General features: G+C 44.3%; 1 protein-coding gene across 21 annotated transcripts in view; it reads right to left on the bottom strand.

Annotated features, from left to right (window-relative positions):
• Positions 1-20,570, bottom strand: part of LOC118078013 (spermatogenesis-associated protein 7 homolog) — a 67,079-nt gene extending 46,509 nt beyond the window's left edge. For 20 of the 21 annotated variants that reach the window (XR_009557385.2, XR_015949131.1, XR_015949133.1 and 17 more), the window contains exons 1-3: positions 20,455-20,570; positions 8,235-8,309; positions 3,627-3,719 (exon numbers count right to left, since the gene is read on the bottom strand). Coding sequence is in view for 14 of the 21 variants with exons in the window: in XM_088666688.1 (XP_088522814.1) it covers positions 3,627-3,719; positions 8,235-8,295 (154 nt within the window). In the remaining 7 variants the exon portion in view is untranslated. The remainder of the gene's footprint in view (positions 1-3,626; positions 3,720-8,234; positions 8,310-20,454) is intronic. The other variant, XM_088666694.1, reaches the window with a different exon arrangement.
• Between the last annotated feature and the right edge of the window lie 1,451 nt (positions 20,571-22,021).

The following is a 22,021-nucleotide window of genomic DNA, read 5'->3' as shown; positions in this document are numbered from 1 at the left end:
AACAACTCAGCTGTTACCTTAGTAATTAACTGAGTAAATAGTACATCATGCATTAAGCAAGCTGGACATTTTGCGGGTCTATACTACGAAAAAGGCAAAAGATCGAAGGTAATAAACAATGGTTAACTGCCTCCAAAAATTGTTATTTATTCCATAAGAGGGGGGGGGAAAGACCCTGGGGGGGGGGGAAAGACCCTCAATATATTATTTTTAATATAGGTAGGACCTCCTGAGATAACAAAATCCCAACCTTCCTTTAGTTCCATTCTCATCAAAGCCTCGCTGTTCTGCCTACAAATTGGCTGCTAAGAGCCCTGAGAAATCAAGGGTACTGTACAGAAGGGCTTATTCTGCAGACCTGTTTAGACAAATGGGTTTAGACAGAGCAAAAGTGGAAATGCCATGGCTGGGATGCTCCAGCAACAGCCACCTTATCCTTGTCAGAAGTCACCAGGTGTTGCTCAAGCCCGCCTCAGAATTACTGTTCTTTGGTAGGGACAGATTATGTGGATGCATGGAATCTGTTATATATATATATATTTATAATTTAGAAGATTGTTTTCAAATTAGCTTTGCATCTTCCAAGTTACACACACACACATATATATAACAAGCTATCTGTTTACTAAGGCACACCAGGTGGGCTCTTGGAGCCAAACTACAAGATAATGTGAAATCCCCAGGTTCGAAACGAGACAACCTGACTGGAAGGAAAATGCCTCCCTATTCCAAAATATGTCAGTGAATTAGCTGGGGAGTGAAAGCAAAACCTTTCCATTCAAGATGAATGTTTTCTGCTCTTAGCATGATACAACTCATACTAAAACCAGAATACCTAAGGGAACAATGGATGTTAGTTTTGTTATTTCAATACCCACACCTCAGGGATATGCTGGCATTAGGGGGGGGGGTCATAAGCAGTGCACTACCTATATTTTCACATGCAGAGCTTTTATTTAAGCAAGCCTGCCATTTTTCTCCATTCCCCCTGTTTAGCCCAGTAGGGAACTGGTGGGAAAGATTTGCAATGCATGAAAAGGAAATCCTTCACAGGTTTTATTTTTGTGCTTTGATGCTTTCAAATGACTCTGTGCAGAGTTTGAATGCTTGAAACCGAGCTTTGAGGGAGATTTCTTCTGAACGCCTGAAACCTGGGTAAAATGCAGCTGCGACTTGCCACTCTGCGTTTGTTCCAGCTAGAGTTTGTTCCAGTGAGTGCAGTTTCAACGTGGGAGCGAAAGTAAGACTTGAAGTTGATTTGGACAAATGAGATCTTCCATCCGAGGACCTGGCGTGTGAAGAATTCGTCCCTATAAATTTTGGCTTCGGCTTCAAGGAATGTAATGGACTGAAAGAATTGGCTGAAGGTCATGCGAGTCCTTGAATTAGTTCCTTCATGTTCTGTTGGGAACCTCTTCTTTCCATCTTCACAGGGGCAGAGAGCAGAGATAAGGTGCTGTTCAGCTTTGTTGTTGTTGTTGTTTAGTCATTTTGTTGTGTCCGACTCTTCATGACCCCATGGACCAGAGCACGCCAGGCACTCCTGTCTTCCACTGCCTCCTGCAGTTTGGTCAGACTCATGTTGGTGGCTTTGCGAACACTGTCCAACCATCTCGTCCTCTGTTGTCCCCTTCTCCTTGTGCCCTCAATCTTTCCCAACATCAGGGTCTTTTCCAGGGAGTCTTCTCTTCTCATGAGGTGGCCAAAGTATTGCATCCTCAGCTTCACGATCTGTCCTTCCAGTGAACACTCAGGGCTGATTTCCTTCAGATTGGATAGGTTTGATCTTCTTGCAGTCCCTGGGACTCTCAAGAGTCTCCTCCAGCACCATAATTCAAAAGCATCCATTCTTTGGCAATCAGCCTTCTTTATGGTCCAACTCTCATTTCCATACCTCACTACTGGTAAAACATTAGCTTTAACTATACGGGCCTTTGTCGGCAAGGTGATGTCTCTGCTTTTTAAGATGCTGTCTAGGTTTGTCATTGCTTTTCTCCCAAGAAGCAGGCATCTTTTAATTTCATGACTGCTGTCACCATCTGCAGTGATCATGGAGCCCAAGAAAGTAAAATCTCTCACTTGTGAATTATGGAAGCCTCCCCTCAGGTAGTTGAGATGCTTCTAAACATTTACGAGCATGAAATTTCCAATGGTGAAAGTTTGTGAGCTTTGCCTGCAATAATCCTAGCTGTTTCTTCTCTGTGTGATTTAAATGCATTGGGGGCCAAAGGTGGACAAATGTTACTTCGGACCGAAAACAGGCAGGGGTGCGTATGCATGATGGCATATTAAAAGAGAAAACACACAAACACACCTGTGGCATTTTTTGTAGGTATATTCTGTAACATGTAATTGATGCAATAATGGTGGATTTATACAGGACCGTCCACACATTATTCTTCTTTATTAGTTCTTCAATACTTCCCAAATATTACTGCATTATTGCTATCTGGAAGGGCACTCTTACACTTCAGCGCAACAAAAGACCAACCTCCCTGGGGCCCCCAATATTTGTGGTATACACCAGTTGCAGGATTTCAGCAGGAGAACTGTAGGCCCAAGATCTCACCGCATCATGCAAGATAGGACTCTGGTCTTGGAACCTCAAGGCATATATAACATATAAGACCAGGCTGTGCTAAGTAGGAAGCATGATGGAATTGCCTTAAGGAACAGAACTGGAACGAACCAGGAATCAGTCCACCCACGGGCCCAGGAAATAACCTCGCACAGGCATTAAAGATGCCATGACATAATAATAAAAAATCATCACCATCACCTTCATCTCCCACTCATGTAGGTGGGAATGCAACACAGATTTTGCTCATGGTCACATGTTTTTTCCCCCCTAAATCAAGGAATGGGGAACCTGTGACCCCCCCCCCAGAAGTTGTTGGACTCCAACTCCCATCATCCTTATCAAGGGACACGGATGGCGCTGTGGTCTAAACCGGAATGTTGGCAGTTCAAATCCATGCAACAGGGTGAGCTCCTGTTGCTCTGTCCCAGCTCCTGCCAACCTAGTAGTTTGAAAGCATACCAGTGTGAGTAGATAAATAGGTACCGCTGTGGCAGGAAGGTAAACAGTATTTCTGTGCGCTCTGGCTTCCGTCACAGTGTTCTGTCAGAAGCGGTTTAGCCATCCTGGCCACATGACCCAGAAAGCTGTTTGTGGACAAACACTGGCTCCCTCGGCCTGAAAGCGAGATGAGCGCTGCAACCCCATAGTTGTCTTTGACTGGATTTTACCATCCAGGGGTACTTTACCTTTGCCATCCCTAACCACTGGCCATGCTGGCTGGGGATGATGAAGCGCAAAAACACCTGGAGGACCACAGTTTCCCCATCCCTGTTCTAAGTAGTGACTACCTCACTTGCTAGACAAAAACAGGGAATTAAAACTCAAATCTCAATATTTATTTAAGATTTTTAGACATAACATTTGGAAATGTGATCCCTTAGAAATTACTCTCACACTCTGGTTTTGCATTTGAGAAATACTCTCTTAGGCCTAAGTTTTTCTGCCAGTTGCTAAGATGCCAGTCAACCGCCAAAGAAACACGTCCTGTTATGTGATTGTAGCTATCAGCTTGATGGGCACACTTATTATTCGACAGTCCAAATACCTTTGGCAGATAGCAATTTTCTGTAATGTGTAGACATGTGATCTTGAATGATGTACTGGCTTGACAACTTGCATGAAGAACTGGGAGAAAAGGCTAAGAAAACAAAAAAAAAGTTTTTTCAGTCAATGGGCTTAAGAAGTATCTTGCACATTCATTTATTTTGAAAGATCTGGATTCTTACATAAAGAAATACACTGTATGAGAAATCTGAAACAAAATAAGTGATAATTCAGCATAGCTTCTCCACTTCTGTTTGATTACTCAGTCACTATAGTTTACAATAAATAATGTATGAGTTCTCTCTCTGTATTCTTATTAAATCACAATTTTAATGTATCATCTGCCATTTAAGCTCTCATGAGAGCATGGTGCTTGCTGTTGTTTAATCTTCAATATCATCTTCATTTGGAAAGATTTTAAAGGGATGGAGGCGGAAAAGCAGAAAGAAATGTATGCATGCCTATTTTCACTGCACTACAAATATGTAGCCAGGACTTTATTTGTTTTTTAGATTAAACGAGTAAGTGAGAAACATATAAAAGTTTGGGAAATCTGAATGCCTTCTTCCATTACTTCTGCTTTCCAAAGTTGCCACTCTAAAATATTCATCACACATGACGTCATCATGTAATTGTAACTGTAGTCCTGTAAACAGGGTCACTAGCTGACCATAAACTAAATTAAACTGTAGCTGAGGGTTGCTTTGGGGCCAGTTGCATAAAAACAAGTGACAATATTCTTTTGGCTCCCAGTACGTTTCCGAGCACAATTCAAAGTGTTGGTGTTGACCTTTAAAGCCCTAAATGTCCTCGGTCCAGTATACCTGAAGGAGCGTCTCCACCCCCATCGTTCTGCCCGGACACTGAGATCCAGCGGCGAGGGCCTTCTGGTGGTTCCCTCGCTGCGAGAAGCAAAGCTACAGGGAACCAGGCAGAGGGCCTTCTCGGTAGTGGCACCCGCCCTGTGGAACACCCTCCCATCAGAGGTCAGAGAGATAAACAACTACCTGACATTTAGAAAATACCTGAAGGCAGCCTTGTTTAGGGAAGTTTTTAATCTGTGATATTTGATGTACAGTATTTTAATGTTTGTTGGAAGCCGCCCAGAGTGGCAGGGGAAGCCCAGCCAGATGGGCGGGGTATAAATAATAATAATAATGATAATAATAAAAATAATAATATATTATTATTATTATTATTATTATTATTATTATTATTATTATTACCCTTCAGGTTTTGTTTTATATACCTTGGAGAATTTTGGATCTTCACTGCAGTAAGAGCTTCTACCCCACTCCCTAAAATGCAAATGGCAGCTGCAGGGGCGTGATCCATATCAGAACCCCAGCATGCAATATAGGCAGGCTTTAACCTTATGCTCTCCTCTGAGGTCCAGGTCAGCTCCCTGATGCCTGCAATTTGCATTTGGAAAAAACCTCCTGTCAGCCTCCTTGCATTCTGCCCTACCAGTACCAATGGTCTTCTGCTGGAAACAGAAGTTGGAGAGATGGGAAGCAGAGCTCACCCCACCGGCTCTTCAGTGACAAACCTGCTCCATTAGGCTTCCTCTCCCTCAACCCATCACCTGGGGGCATCCGGCTGGCTCCAGGGGAGAGGTGGGAAGCAGAGCTCGCTCCATTAGCTTTGCTGAAAGACCGCCTGTATCAGGAACCTCCTAGCCCTCAGCTGCACCAACTGGTTATTATAAGAACAACTGTTTAATAGTCAGTGCCCAAATTAATTTGTTCATCTTCCCTCCCTGCCACTTCTCCCTTGCGTGCAATCTCTCTGTGTGTTTAGATTGTAAGCCTATGGGCAGGGATGGTCTTATTTTAATTGTATGTAAACCAACCTTTTTGCCTGAAGAGTAAGTTTCAAATGCTCTACCTAAGTAAGTAGGTAAGAAAGAAAGATAGAGTGATATCCACCTGAGTGGGTCCATTTGACTCATAGGCTTCTGTTCATGCCAACAAGACCTTCTTATCCTCCCTGCACCCCCCACGTGCCCCCAATCTGTTCCAGATGGCTGGGTGACCCCCTCCTGGAGACAATTAGGTGCATGGGGGGCCCTGCAAGGGGAAGGCAAGGCCTGTCATGTCTGCTGGTGCAATGCTGGCTCCCACCCACAGATACTTCACTGGGTCAGTTCAAGTCTGCGTTGGCAGCTGGAGCTGTAAAAGCGATTGACTGTCGAATGCTTTGTGTCTCCAAGGGCCAGTGTTAATTGTCAGTGTTAGGCTCCAGCATTTTTATTTGGTAGGAAGGCAAGGATAAAAGCAATCTGAAGTAGGTGTCCATATGTGATGGGCAGTGTGGGTCACAGTAACCCTTTCCGGCAACTTGAAGTTAAAGTGGTACCATTAAAGTAATTTCCCTGAATGCATTCCCCATTTGCACCGGCACTTGTGGCCACAGCAGTCCAACCCCACTGGTTGGAACGGATGAGTAACATATACAGGAAAGCAGGAAACGAGTGGCATTTCTGGAACCTTGGAGCTGGATTATGGGATGAGTCACTTTGGCTTGTGTTTCATTTGGGAAAGGCCATAGCACTGCAAAACTCATGCTCTCTATGCAGAAGGTCTCAAGTTCAATCCCTCACATCTCCAAGGGGGAAAGGTAGGTGTTGAAAACTCTGGAGAACTGGTGCCAGTTAGCTTGGATAATACTGAGGTTGTTGTTGCTGCTGTTGTTAATTTCCCAAACAGGGACTCAAGGCGGCTTAGGCGAATGAAAACCACATATAAAGGGTAATACACCTGCTGAGAGTCTGAGGGTCCTGCTCTTGCCTCTCTCCCCCAGGCCCAGAGTGTACTCTTTACTTTCTTTTAAACTGCTTTTTAATTTTTTAAATAAAAATAAATAATTTTTTTTCAATTGTTTTAAACTATTTTTATGTGTGTGGTTTTTTGGGGGGAGGGGGAGTTATTCGGCTCTTTCCGTTTATATTTTGATTATGTATTTTGTGTCTTGTGAACCGCCCTGAAACCTGCAGGTATAGGGTGTTTGATAGATAGGTAGATAATAGTTAAAAAGTAATTGAACTATAATAGAATTAAAACACTACAAAACAAATATATTAAATTACAGTTAGTAAAAAAAAACAGCACAGCACTATTTAACAGCCCTTTCCTTTAAAAAAATAGCTGGTCCCCAAAAGGAAAACAATCTTCACCTGCTGGTGGAAGGACAACAAGGAGCCACTGAGAAGGCCCTCTATTTAATTGCTCAAACTGAATTTACCACCCGAATCCCACCCGAAAATAGTGAAAAATTGAAAGTGCTCTGGGTCTCCTGTAAATACTCCCCACTTAGGCTGCATTCACACAGGAGTAAAAGGTCATGAAAACGGAGTAGTTTCCACGTTATACTTGAGCGTCCACATGATGTAAAAGCGACTTCTGGAACTATAACGGAATGCAGTTCAAATATAACACTCATTTCCATATTATTTGCAAACAGTTTGTTTTTACTGGAAGCAAATAACATGAGAATGAACACTAAGGTGTTTTTGAAATAAGACTGTAGCACTTGTTTTTGCTAAGAATGCTTTAGTACGTTTCCAAGCACAGTTCAAATTGTTGGTGCTGACCTTTAAAGCCCTAAACGGCCTTGACCCGGGATACCTGAAGGAGCGTCTCGGTGTTCTGCTCGGACACTGAGTTCCAGTGCCAAGGGCCTTCTGGCGGTTCCCTCATGGCGAGAAGTGAGGTTATAGGGAACCAGACAGAGGGCTTCTCGGTAGTGGCGCCCGCCCATTTCATAGAATCATAGAGTTGGAAGAGACCACAAGGGCCATCCAGTCCAACCCCCTGCTGAGCAGGAAACATCATCAAAGCATTCTTGACATATGCCTGTCAAGCCTCTGCTTAAAGACCTCCAAAGAAGGAGACTCCACCATACTCCTTGGTAGCAAATTCCACTGCCGAACAGCTCTTACTGTCAGGAAGTTCTTCCTAATGTTTAGGTGGAATCTTCTTTCTTGTAGTTTGAATCCATTGCTCCGTGTCCGCTTCTCTGGAGCAGCAGAAAACAACCTTTCTCCCTCCTTTATATGACATCCTTTTATATATTTGAACATGGCTATCATATTACCCCTTAACCTTCTCTTCTCCAGGCTAAACATACCCAGCTCCCTAAGCTGTTCCTCATAGGGCATCGTTTCCAGGCCTTTGACCATTTTCGTTGCCCTCCTCTGGACATGTTCCAGCTTGTCAGTATCCTTCTTGAATTGTGGTGCCCAGAACTGGACACAGTACTCCAGGTGAGGTCTGACCAGAGCAGAATACAGTGGTACTATTACTTCCCTTGATCTAGATGCTATACTCCTATTGATGCAGCCCAGAATTGCATTGGCTTTTTTAGCTGCTGCATCACACTGCTGACTCATGTCACGCCCTCCCACCAGATGTCAAAGAGATAAATAACTACCTGACATTTAGAAGACATCTGAAGGCAGTCCTGTTCAGGGAAGTTTTTTATGTGTGACATTTTAATGTATTTTTAATCTTTGTTGGAAGCCACTCAGAGTGGCTGGGGAAACCCAGCCAGATGGGCGGGGTACAAATAAATTATTATTATTATTAGTAGTAGTAGTAGTAATACTTACAGCTACTTTTGATACTCATGTGTCCTCTGAAAGGCCCCATCAAGGAATACTTTGGGATCATGGTTATCTGGGACCCTTGAGGAGAGAGGAAAAAATGGGCATAAGTAATAAATACTTAGAATGACAATTTTTATCGTTTGTCACCATACAGTGGATGTGAGTAAAGAAAACAGGACTACTCAGTTTGTTTGTTTGTTTGTTTGTTTGTTTGTTTGTTTGTTTGTTTATGTTGCTTTGGTTATTTATCTGAAGTATTCAGATGCTGTCTTTTGGGGACAAAGGCCTCCCAAAGGCAACTAAAACAACAACACCAAAACCACAAAACAGTATTTGAAATGATGCATATAGAGATCTACAAGGAGAAGGAGCGTTAGTGCTACGAGCCTTCCATCTCATGCTCAGCCACTACATCGGTGTGCATAAACTTTATATCAAATAATACACCACCAATCTCCATCTGTCTTCATTCCAAGAAAACCAGACCCAAGGTTTGTGTTGGGCCCCCCGAAACCTCTTAGCGCTTGGAGAATGGGATGTGTGTAGCCATATTAAGGGCTTTGGGAGCAATACACAAATACTCACAAATCAGATTTCATAACACATGAGTGCTCGTCCAGCTTATTGTTAGTTGGCAGACAGAGAGGATACAGGACCCTTTCATGATTATGCTATACTTCACATGAAGTGCTATTTCCTGGATGATCTATTCATGTATAAATCCAGAAAGGCTATTATATACATCCCCACCACCACCACCAAGAGTATGGGGAAATGAGAGATCCATTGTTAATTTATTTGGTTCTGCTGTATCCAAAAGTCCTTGTTTTAGATCTTATTCTGTCAAAGCTGCAGCTGAAGAGTTCGGCGAGCTATTGCCCTGAGTAAAGTAAGATTGAAAACAGAAAAGAGAGAGAAGACACCACCATGGGGACCCAAGAAAATTAATTAGCTCCCTGCCAGGGCTCCACGATTTTACCTTCAACAAGTAGCAATAAATTGTGAAGCAAGCAAGGAGCTTGATTTGAAAACACAGTCGTCGAATGGAAGAGAGGCTCTAGTAAGCTGTTCAAATTCACAAGTCTTTTCATTTCGTTTGTTCTGTGCTTTTTTCTATTTGCCTAGATCATGGGGAGGAAATCTAAGGCCCAGGGTCCAGATGCGGCCCATTCGCCTTCTAAATCCGGCCTGCGGACTGTCCGGGAATCAGCGTGTTTTTACATGAATAGAAAGTTCCCTTTTATTTAAAATGCATCTCTGGGTTATTTGTGGAGCCTGCCTGGTGTTTTTACATGAGTAGAATGTGTGCTTTTATTTAAAATGCAACTATGGGTTATTTGTGGGGCATAGGAATTCATTCGTTATTATTTTTTCAAAATATAGTCCAACCCCCCACAAGGTCTGAGGGACAGTGGACCGGCCCCCTGCTGAAAAAGTTTGCTGACCCCTGGCTTAGATTCTATCATTTCCTACATTCTCGACCCTGGGGTCTGGGTGCAAAAATAGCTTTCCTTCTAGTCCACCATCTTCCTCCCGGGAAATCCGCTTTCCTTCATGTTTTGGGTGCATACTTCATCCTGGAGAGTAGTGATTAGTGGGGTGCCACAGGGTTCTGTCTTGGGCCCAGTCTTATTCAACATCTTTATCAATGACTTGGATGATGGGCTTGAGGGCATCCTGAGCAAGTTTGCAGACGACACCAAATTGGGAGCGGTGGCTAATACCCCAGAGGACAGGATCACACTACAAAATGACCTTAACAGATTAGACAACTGGGCCAATGCAAACAAGATGAATTTTAACAAGGAGAAATGTAAGGTACTACACTTGGGCAGAAAAAATGAAAGGCACAAATACAGGATGGGTGACACCTGGCTTGAGAGCAGTACATGTGAAAAGGATCATGGAGTCTTGGAAGACCACAAACTTGACATGAGTCAGCAGTGTGATGCAGCAGCTAAAAAAGCCAATGCAATTCTGGGCTGCATCAATAGGAGTATAGCATCTAGATCTAGGGAAGTAATAGTACCACTGTATTCTGCTCTGGTCAGACTACACCTGGAGTACTGTGTCCAGTTCTGGGCACCACAGTTCAAGAAGGATACTGACAAACTGGAACGTGTCCAGAGGAGGGCAACCAAAATGGTCAAAGGCCTGGAAACGATGCCTTATGAGGAACGGCTTAGGGAGCTGGGTATGTTTAGCCTGGAGAAGAGAAGGTTAAGGGGTGATATGATAGCCATGTTCAAATATATAAAAGGATGTCATACAGAGGAGGGAGAAAGATTGTTTTCTGCTGCTCCAGAGAAGCGGACACGGAGCAATGGATTCAAACTACAAGAAAGAAGATTCCACCTAAACATTAGGAAGAACGTCCTGACAGTAAGAGCTGTTCGGCAGTGGAATTGCTGCCAAGGAGTGTGGTGGAGTCTCCTTCTTTGGAGGTCTTTAAGCAGAGGCTTGACAGGCATATGTCAAGAATGCTTTGATGGTGTTTCCTGCTTGGCAGGGGGTTGGACTGGATGGCCCTTGTGGTCTCTTCCAACTCTATGATTCTACTTAAATATCGTCCATTTTATAATTTAATGCACTGTTCTTATTTCTCACTACAGGAAAACCACCACCACCACCAGCAGCAACTTAGCTAGCTGCCTGAAGCATCTGTGGCATGCAGAGAAGACCAGGGTTATGCCAGTGGTGGGGTTGCAGTGTGAGTAGGACACAGCCTGGCATCATAGCTGCCAAGTTTTCCCTTTTCTCGCGAGGAAGCCTATTCAGCATAAGGGAAAATCCCTTTAAAAAAGGGATAACTTGGCAGCTATGCCTGGCATACATTTGTGCCTTAGGCAGCCTGGTCCACAGCAATCAGCAGGTGAAACTTTGCATTGCACGAAGTTAAAACACCATCAACTCCTAACTTCAGCACATTGCTGTTAAAGACACAAGAGCTAATGAAAAGGAAATAGTTGTGGCTCCAGTGGGGCACAGACTCTGCTACAGCACGGTGTCATACTGTAGGTGTTGTTCTGCCTTCTGGACCTACAATGTGTAGCCTTTTGCTTCCTGCCTAAGTGAGGTAGAGCCAAAACAGCCCAGGGAGGCTTTCTCTTGTTTTTAGACTTGTGGTAGGGTTGCCAAAAATGCTGGCCGTCATTGATACAATGTTTATGGGCATTGTGAGGGATGAGGAAACGATGACAAGAAAAGTAAGTCTAAGCTGTGTTGCAGCTACTATGGTTTCGTTCTTTCGACTCAACATTATGAAACTACACTGGTGTGAAATTGGGATGGCACCAGTTCTGGAAGCATCGCAAAGCAAGTTCTGATATTTATCAAATACAGAAGGTCTTGTACTTTCAAAAGATCTTCTGTAAGAGTAGGCTTGACCCTACTGTGTTTGATAAATAACGTAACTTGCATTATGGTTCTCTTAGAACTGGTTCCATCTATGGAGACATCTGGTTAATCTTCCTGAAGTCAGTGAGAAGTATGGCCTTTGTTGTTGCTGTTATCTTCTCATCCAGCCTGGTTCTTGTATATACAGTACCGGTATGTTTGGATAGGACAGGGATGTGTTTGAACATGCCTCTTGAGCTTTGAGACACATGAAAAATGCTTCCTCAGGAACAGGCAAATACCGGTAGTATCCATAATGGTGTTAATGGAGGGTTAATGGGGTTGTTTTAAATTGTGAAATTGTTACGTGTAAACTTTTTATTAGTTTAGTTTCATATGAGTTAGTTTGCTTTTAAGGGCAGAAGCTCAAGGCTATCTCGGGAGTGGGCCTTAGCCAACATAATGGCTGGGGCAGGTACCACTAGGGTGGGTGGCAACAGGACATCCAACCTCAGTGATCATGGGCAGGAGGAGGAGTTGCTTGTGGGCCAGATCATGTCATTACCAAGAAGGCAGGTATAGTCACTGTCTGAAGACTATCCCTGCCTTCAAGTCTGGCCTTGGCCAGAGGAATACAGGTATCAACAGGGGCATCCCATATGATCTCAAAGTGGTGCTGTGTAATGCCAGGTCAATGACTAATAAGACCAGTGCCACCCATGACTTGATCATGGATGGAGGAATTGACCAGACATGTGAGACAGAGACATGGTTGGACACAGCAGCTCAGGGGCGTAGGAAGATAGGGGCGGTGGGGGCTGGCCGCCCCGAGCGGCGGGCTCCAAGGGGTGCCATCGCGGGCACCCACCCCGCCCCCAAAATGCGCGCCACGCCTCTCTGGGAGGCGCACCCCACCCCTGGAATGCTTGCCACGCCCCTCTGGGAGGCATGCCACGGTTGCCGCTTCCTTGTCTACTGAGTTTCTCTTATGCACAGCAACCCAAGTCATGTGTGTGTGGGAGGTTTGCAGTGATTTTTATGAAGTCTTAATTTTCACCGAGTTCTTAACTATGGTTGGCACAAACCATAGTGTTACACTATGTCAGAGCCCAGCCACTGTGTGTCCACCTAGCCCAGTCTTGCCTTATCTGTCTGGCAGGGAACATAAGAAGAACCTGTTGGATCAGGCCAATATTTCGTCTTTCCCAGAATCCTGTTCTCACAGTGGTGAACCAGATGCCTATGGGAAGCCTGTTGGCGCAAGAGGACTGTCGTCTCCTCCTGGCAGTTTCCAGCGACTGGTGCTCAGAAGCATACTGCCTTTGACAGTGGGGGGTCTTTTCCAGCCCCGCTCCCTTTGAATCTTTTAAATTAAAATGTCAGGGACAGAACCTGACCTTTAGTACACAAAATATCTGATGTTGCAATGTGCTTCTTTGGTGATCAAGGGGCTAGTCATGTGTCTCCTCTTCTCTTACAGCTCTTCTCCTTCTTTCTGTCTGAATAGGGATTGCATTTTATAACTCTTTGGCATAATAAAATTTACACTTCTGTCGGCCCCACCTGCAGCATGCAGGCTTTCAGCAGAGGAGGACACACCAGGCAGTCTATTCATCAGCATTTGACCTCCACATGGGGGAAGGACCGGAGAACCTGATTGCTTTCTGTTACACTCAGAGCACCTCTTAAACTAGCAGCCATGCTGTGGGGGCTCATTACAGATGTCGCAGAGGAGCAGAATTAAACACCTTTCCCAGTGATGGCAAAAGACATTTTTAGCCCAACAAAGCCAAAGCTTTGTGGAAGCAAAACACTTCTGCTAGTTTCCATTAGCAAGGGGGAGGGGGGGAATATGATTCTTGTCTCTGGTGCAGATAAGGGTGAGATAGGAAGGCATGGATGGGCAGGGATGCACTACGAATGAGAGAATATCTTATCAATGCAATATTAGTAAAATGACTAGCAAAACACCTGACAAAATCATGGGTGAAGCATGGTTAAAGACCCGTCGCTTCGGGAGGACATAAGAAGAGCCTGCTGGATCAGGCCAACAACGACCCACCTAATCCAGCATCCTGTTCTCACAGTGGCCAACCAGATGAGAGCCAGTGTGGTGTAGTGGTTCAGTAATTGCGAATTAGGCAAACTCACCTTGAAATGCACACCGAATGGTTTCACATGTGAAACCCTCCCAAAATCCAGCTGAATGTTCCCAAGTAAGAAGTTTGGCCCAGCACTAACCTAAAAGCCAACATTTCCCATGCCACTCAGAATTTGCTCCTAGCACAATTTGCCTTATGGAAATGTTAAATTTCACTGCCAGATATTACTACTGTTGCTTGACCTTTATGGAAAGATAGAGGCAGTAGTTGATGCTGCTGCTGCTGCTGCACACAACTGTTTCCCTTCCGTTATCTATTCCCTTCCTAAAAAGGTATCTTAATGCATTCTCAATCAAACCTCATGTTGAGATTCAGGGTTTGCTGGTCCTTGGATGCAATTGCTGCTTTAAAAGCTACAAACACTTACCGGTAAATAGAGTTGATTAACCGATTAATGGATTGATTAGAGCTTAAAAATAGACCAGCAATTAAATCAAAGCCAAGTAGCTATTCTTCTGCCATTAGCAGCACACAGATTCAGTGGCAAAAAGCGAAACAAAAAGACCAACCTTCGGTTAAAACACATGGTTAAGAATTCACACACTAAAATGCAAATGTATACAGACGACTATCCTTTCCCTGTTCCAGTTGTGATAAGTTTGTTCAGTAGGTTCTCTCTTAAATATTGTCTCTTTTGCTTCCTCCTGATGCAATTAATACACAGGTGCTACTTCTGTGATGGACAGTAAAAGAATGAATTTTTAAATTTTGCATCTTACTGCTTTTTAACATGTGCTATTCGCAAGCTACAACTTTTATTTTTATGAGGTTTTTTTAACCACTTAATTTTGCTGTGTCTTCTGTCCTGGAGATAAGTTCAATTTAAGGTTGCCGTGTTGGTCTGAGTCGAAGGACTATTCAATTGCTCATCTTCCAACATTGTGTATGCCATCAAATCCCAGCAGTGCCCTTCAGCTCTCTATATTGGACAAACAGGCCAAACCCTACGCCAAAGGATAAATGGACACAAATCTGACATCAGGAACCACAAGACAGAGAAACCAGTAGGAGAACACTTCAATCTCCCAGGACATTCTATACAAGATCTCAAAGCAGCTGTTTTATTACAGAAAAATTTCAGAAACAGACTGGAAAGAGAAGTTGCTGAATTGGAACTCATTACCAAGCTTAAAGCCATGGAGCCACCTGGGATGAACAAAGACATAGGATTCTTACCTCATTATGCATGATCAAGCTTTCTTTAGCGCCTCAGCCCTTGCTCCCCCCCCCCCCCGGGCAGGACCTATTGCAGTCATCAGCAGTCGTTAACAGCCATCAACAGGTTTACCACTCCTATCAGCCCATCACCCATTCCCCCCCCCACCCCCCTCTGAATATACATAAGGGTCTGGGCTCTTCTGTTTCAGTGTATCTGAAGAAGTGTGCATGCACACGAAAGCTCATACCAAAATAAAAACTTAGTTGGTCTTTAAGGTGCTACTGAAGGAATTTTTTTTATTTTGCTTCAATTTAAGAGTTATTGCTGCACCAGATGATTACATGGACAAAACTGGCAACACAATACATTGGCCAGGCTTTGAGTGCAGGATGTTTCTGGCAGAAACAGCCAATGTGAACACCTGACCTGGATTCACACCCTGGCAGAGGGCTGGGAAAAACTGCAGGAGGGTTTTAGCTCTTTGCCTCCTAGTGTTACAGTCCTGATTTGGAGTCCCTGCACCAGCAATTTTTATTATGTGGGGGTACTCCCATTTAGCAACACGCCATACCCTCCAACATTTCTCAATGAAAATGGGGACATCCCATTCCATAATGATAATTTTACTATTTATATCCCACAGTTCTTACTGGGGTGCCCCAGCCACTCTGGGCAGCTTCCAACATATATAGAAACATAATAAAACATTGAACATTTTTTTTAAAAAACCTTCCCTATACAGGATTGCCTTCAGACAGCTCGGGAGTTGGATAACTCCATACCCTCCAACATGTCTCCAATGAAAATAGGGATGTCCTAAAGAAAAGCGGGACATTCCAGGATCAAATCAGAACCTGGGATGGCTTTTCTAAATCAGGGACGTCCCTGGAAAATAGGGACACTTGGAGGATCTGCCATGCATATTGCAGGCATGGCTCCCTTTGATACAATGCTGAAATACATTTATTTGTTGGCCTCCCTTTAGGGGCTAACCCATCCCACAGCAGCTTCCAACATATAATATTGAGTTTAAAACCATAAAACGTCATAAAAAATATAATTTATTTAAAATAACCCCCCCCCCCAAAAAAAGAAGAATGAATGATAATAAAGCATTCATCCCTGGAAAAACAGCCCTGTTATTGCCAAACAATCAGTTTGTCCTGTTGCCGATGTATTGGCATTAACAGGGATAGTTATAAAAAAAGGGAAAGAAGGGCAAGAGAGAAATGACTAGGTGAATGTTGTGGTGTTAGCTGCATATGCACAAGGACCAGTAGGTGGCACGACGCAGGAAGGTCAGACTTTGTATCCAGGAAAATAAAGTTTCCTCACGCTTTTCCTCTCCCAAAATGATGTCCCGGCTCCCTATTAATCCTACAGATGGTACATGCTGTCTATCTAAATCTAGAGTGTCTCCCTTCCTGGCTGTTGGGTGAGAATTTATTGTGTAAACCTCACATTTTAAAATTTAAATGTTTAATAGATTACTGTATTTTATTTTTCTGTTGGAAGCCGCCCAGAGTGGCTGGGGAAACCCAGCCAGGTGGGCGGGGTATAAATAATTTATTATTATTATTATTATTATTATTATTATTATTATTATTATTATTAGGGGTTACACATGGTGGTCCCCACTCTCCTTCTTCCCTTCTGATGGCCATTTGGCCAACGCAAAGTGATGTTCTGTGGTAAAGTGACTGTTGGAGCAAGTAAACCAGCGACAAATCTTGGCCCCTGCTACTTTCACAGCCTGCCATTAAATGATTTGCAGAATTGGGAACACAACCTTCCCATGTCACATACTTAAAGTGTCCTCGCTCCCCTCATAGTATAGCAGTACAATTTTATGTTGTCTCGGTGCAGACGTTTGCTCTATTTACAGGAACCCATTAGGGGAAAAGGAAAGAGGAGTGCCTTTTTTCGGAAGAGAGGCCAGCGACTGAGGACACCTCTCGGTGGACTGTAGACCTGCTAATTTGCTCTACGTCAACCCGGAAACTAGCAAGGATTAGCTTCATGGATCAGCAGTCTTTGCGTCGCAGTTTGCTCCACTATTAACACCCGAGGTTTCTACTAATTGTTCCACCGCTGTAAGTTTCAGCACATGAAGGTGCGGGTTTTAATCACAACACCGCCATTCCAATATTGTGTTAATGAGCCCTGGGCACACAAACATCAGCAGTGAGCCCTTTTTAATAAGAGCTGCAGAGCAACTCTCATTTTATTAAGCAATGAGACAGCGGCATATTATTGCCCGATGGGCTGATGCTCGATAAAGTCTCTGTGTGTCAAGGCCTGACACAAATTGACTGCCCATCAGATTCTAAATCACAGCTGTTCTATCCACCAGTGTGGCCGGATGCAGGGCGGTTGTGTGTGTGTGTGTTGTCTGGTGCTCTGCTGCCTCTCCAGATAGAGCCAATCATATCTGATCCCCATTGCTTCCCAGCAGTGAGCAGTGCAGAGCCTGATCTCTTACAAAGGTAACAAAGGCGCCTTTTGTGCAGTACAAGGAGAAGTCACAAAAGAGATGGTTGCAGGGGAGGAGAGAACAGAAGTAACTCTTCCTGATGCTGGTTCAATAACTAGACAACAAAGAACCTGTATCTCATTTTTCTCTCCCCCATTTGTTTTGGATCATGTCCACAAGAGCGTTGCACTTGGGACTATATTAATACTGCTGGGGATTTTGTAATCGCACCATGTCCTGCCCTGACTGCAGGGTCGGCCATCAGGAATGCAAATATTCCAATTGTTCAGGGCAGTTTTAATCAACAGGCAGGCAAAATGGCTCATGGAAACAGAGCTATGATGTTTCCCAGGCCCTACCAGATGAAGTAGCCCATTATCCCATTCTGCCTGTCATTTTGCCAGTGTGGCGTAGCAATTAAAAAACATTGGATTAGGAGCTGGGAGATCAGGGTTCAAATTCCCATTCAGACATGAAGCCACTGTTTCTTAGCCTCACCTTCCTTAGAGGGTTGTTGCGAGTACAAAATGCAGAGCCGGGCCTTGAGCTCCTTGAAGGTAAAGTGAGATACAAATGTAATAGTTTGCAAATAAAACAAACAAGACTGTAGGGCTGTGCCAATGTTATAGAGGGTGGGCCAAGAATGCCAAACTGGATGCCATGCTGTTGGTGATTCACCTTCTGTTATGGTCCCTTTGCCAGTGGCGGAGAGCAGTCGCGCTGCCCCCCAGGGACGTGGGGCGCATTCTGGGGACGACGCGCGGTGCACGTTTTGGGGGTGGCACGCGCCGCGTGCAGGGGCGGGACACACATTTTTGGGGCGGGGCGCACCACGCACAGGGGCGTGCACGCGTTTTGGGGACGGGCAGCCGTGATGGCACCCCTGGAATCGCGCTGCCCGGGGCGCCCCGCCCCCACCGCCCCTATCTTCCTACACCCCTGACCATACCTACCAAGTTCCTGTGGGAGAAATAAGGGACCTGGCCGGAAGTAGCAGACCGGAAGTAGCGCTGCCGCCATTTTGGAACTGGGCGGAGCATGCTCAGAAGCGACTTTTGATGCTGCTTTGCCCAGTTCCAAAATGGCCACCGCGCCGGAAGTCACACTGCAGCCATTTTGGAACTGGGCAGAGCTGCATCAAAAGTCGCTTCTGAGCATGCTCCGCCCAGTTCCAAAATGGCCGTCATGCCATAATAAACCAGGAAAAAACGAAAAATCCATTTTTTTTTCCAGCTGAGAACAGCTAGAAAAATGGGGTTTTTCCGGGGAATACGGGAGATTTGGCAGCTATGCCCCTGACCTTTGCTAATTTGCACTATTAAGAAAGAAAAAAATTCAACCTTTGAGCTACAGCAAATATGTATTTGACTCGCTCTAATTATGCCTTTTAAAAAGCAATACACAGACTTCACAGGTGAACTGAAAAGTTATATGCTGCTATATGCATTACTGCCAGTCCTAGAGGTGGCATGACTTTGAATGCTGGCATTCACAAGTGGGCAGGCCGTTCTTGCACTCCTGCAGGCTTCTCAGAGGCATCTGGCTGGCCAGTTTGAGAACAGGATGCTAGACTAGATGTGCCTTTGGTCTGATCCAGGAGCGTTCTTATGCTCTTAAATTCTTGAACCTGGAACGAGATACCGGGCCCGGAGTATAATGTCAGATATACTTCTATCTTGGAATGAGAGGCTGCTTGATAACCCCATGTCAGTGTTCTCTGAGCTCTTTAGCATATGCTGCTAACGTTCCACAGACAAAAATGGGGACACTCTTAAGCACATATAATACCTCTATTCTGACACCAAGTATCACCGCCTACAAATTCCCTCTACAATTATCACACATCACAGAAGGTTCTTCTCTGCCTGCTGTTCTGCAGCATTCAGTCACACTGCAGCAGCGTCTGAAACGGGGCACATTTGTAAAATGACCATTAACAGTTTGTTTTTCATACCTTAATAACCTTTTACAGGATGATTACAGTCCCGGAATGGATCTGGTTGGATTTACCGGAAAATAGGCTGCTTGTGGGCAACATTTGCTCCTCGTTGGCACTTGGGAGCGACACAGTGCATTGACAAGGGTGTGTGGTTGATTAATTGGTTAGAATAATAGATCTTTCAGACTATTAACTTACTCTAAAACGGTAAATGAATAGGGCAGATTTTTTTAATGATCAGTGGTGCACACACTTATAAAAGCTGCAGAACACAAGCACCGTCCAAGAAAAAGTATTCTCATTCCTCCGACATGCAGAAGGAAGGCCCCTTTTTAAGATGTGTGCATCTGCTAAAAACAAGCAAAATAAATTCTTGCCTTTGGAAAAGGTGGTTGTAGCCAGATTTATGTAAATTCACTCAGCTAAAACTCATGCAATTGATTGCTTAAAGGTGTCTTAAATTGATTAAAACTACTTTAAATCTCTCTTGGGTTCCTCCCCCTCCATTTACGCTGCCCACCCCCCAGCTGCCTAGATAACTTTATGTTATGGGACAACATGCAAATGTCATAAAATAGTTAATAAATATTTTGAGGGTAACTTTTGCAAACTTTGGGCATCCCTGATACATTCTTCTTGTGTGCAGATGCTTTATAATATTCTTTATAATATTCACATGCCTATTAAACATGTGTGAGTAACTGGCCCAAGGTCAACCACTGAGTTTTGTGACTGAGTGGGGATTTGAACCCTGCTCTCCTAGGTTCTAGTCCAACACTCTTCTAACCACTACACCATGATGACAAATTGTGACAGCAGAGACAGGAAAGGAAGGCTAGAGTCCATATGTAAAGGGAATACAATGCATTTGATGGGAAGGGGCGTAGGGTGTGTGAAGCAAGACCAATTTTGCTAATTTTGTGATAGGAACAAAAAAAAAAAGCCACTCAAATCCTGGTGTCCTCAGATCTCCTGTTCTTTTTGAGCGCTACTGCAAAGACTGGAAACAGAACAGAGAGGGAAGGGACATATGCTTCAATTCGAGCTTTTAAAAACAAGATTCTCTCTCTCACACACTCCCTCCCTCGCTGAACAAACAGACTTCTAGTAAAGAGGGGAAGAAAAGAAAGGAACAAGCCCAGATCCTTTCTTACCCTGCTGAAATGGCTAAAACCGTCCGGTTCTGGGCGCAAAGGAAAGTGAGTGTGTTTCTCAGCGTTTTCTCAGGAAGTCTGCAAAGGCTATAGGAAGGTGTTAGCGAGCAGTGAGATTATTCCCATAACAACAGGAACTACAAACCTGTCACCCAGGGAGCAATGAACAGTTCAGGGCAAACAGGCCTCTGCTTGGAAACCTCAGAGCTTGGGTCATTCTAGGCCAGACTGGCTTCTGCTTTGAAATGCTTTAAAGTCCATGTGGAATTGGTTTTTTTTCGGGAGAGCAAGAGCTAAGGCACACGTGTGGGGAAATGAAGACTTTGGCTCCGTACACACTTTACATTTGAAACTCATGGCTCCCCCCCCCCTACCGAAAAAATCCCGAAGGCTATAGCTTGTTAAAGGTCCTGGGAAATGTAGTTCTGGGAGGAGCAAACTACACTTTCCAACATTCTTTGGAGGAAGACATGTGCTTTAAATGTACGGTGTGCATGCAGCATTTTGTGAAATTATTTGGGAAAGGGTGGGGTGAAAGAAAGTAAAACCAATCCTAGGAAAAAAATTGACTGGCATTTTTGTTCACTCTCCTTGGGAACATGACTATAGGAACTGTCACAACGAACTTTTATACAGTGCTACCTCTGGTTAGGGACCCAGGTGGCGCTGTGGTTAAACCACTGAGCCTAGGGCTTGCTGATCAGAAGGTCGGCGGTTCGAATCCCTGTGACGGGGTGAGCTCCCGTTGCTTGGTCCCAGCTCCTGCCAACCTACTAGTTCGAAAGCAGGTCAAAATGCAAGTAGATAAATAGGAACCGCTACAGCGGGAAGGTAAACAGCGTTTCCATGTGCTGCTCTGGTTTGCCAGAAGCGGCTTAGTCATGCTGGCCACATGACCTGGAAGCTATACGCCGGCTCCCTCGGCCAATAATGCGAGATGAGCGCGCAACCCCAGAGTCGGTCACAACTGGACCTAATGGTCAGGGGTCCCTTTACCTTTACCTCTGGTTAAGAACTTAATTCGTTCCAGAGGTCCGTTCTTAACCTGAAACTGTTCTTAACCTGAGGTACCACTTTAGCTAATGGGGCCTCCCGCTGCCGCCACACGATTTCTGTTCTCATCCTGAAGCAAAGTTCTTAACCTGAGGTACTATTTCTGGGTTAGCGGAGTCTGTAACCTGAAGCGTTTGTAACCCGAGGTACCACTGTACTTCAGAATTTGTCGCTATATCCCCGACTCAAAATGGTAAAGCTTAGTGACATCATTTCTGCGCTGTAGCCAGCCCTCCCCAGACAGTTTTTGCTCTGGTTTAGGAGACATTCTCTTCCAAATAAGTGATTTTTGTAATCCCACCGAGTTCTTCATAAAAAATGCATTTTTATTTCAAAGCAGTCACGTTTATTTGGGAGTTTTAAAAGCTGCTTTAATTATCTCTATTTATAGAAACCCTTTTTTATTTTTAGTCCCAAGTCTCAAGATTCCTGCAATAAAGATTAGAAGTGTATGCCTGTGTGTGTGTGTGTGTGTGTGTGCAGAGAGTTAGGGAGAAATCAATGCGGATTTTCA

The sequence above is a fragment of the Zootoca vivipara genome, chromosome 3, assembly GCF_965207765.1.
Source record: "Zootoca vivipara chromosome 3, rZooViv2.hap1.1, whole genome shotgun sequence".
Lineage (NCBI taxonomy): Eukaryota > Metazoa > Chordata > Lepidosauria > Squamata > Lacertidae > Zootoca > Zootoca vivipara.
The sequence above is the reverse complement of the archived record's forward strand: the minus strand, read 5'-3'. Positions and strand labels throughout refer to the sequence as shown.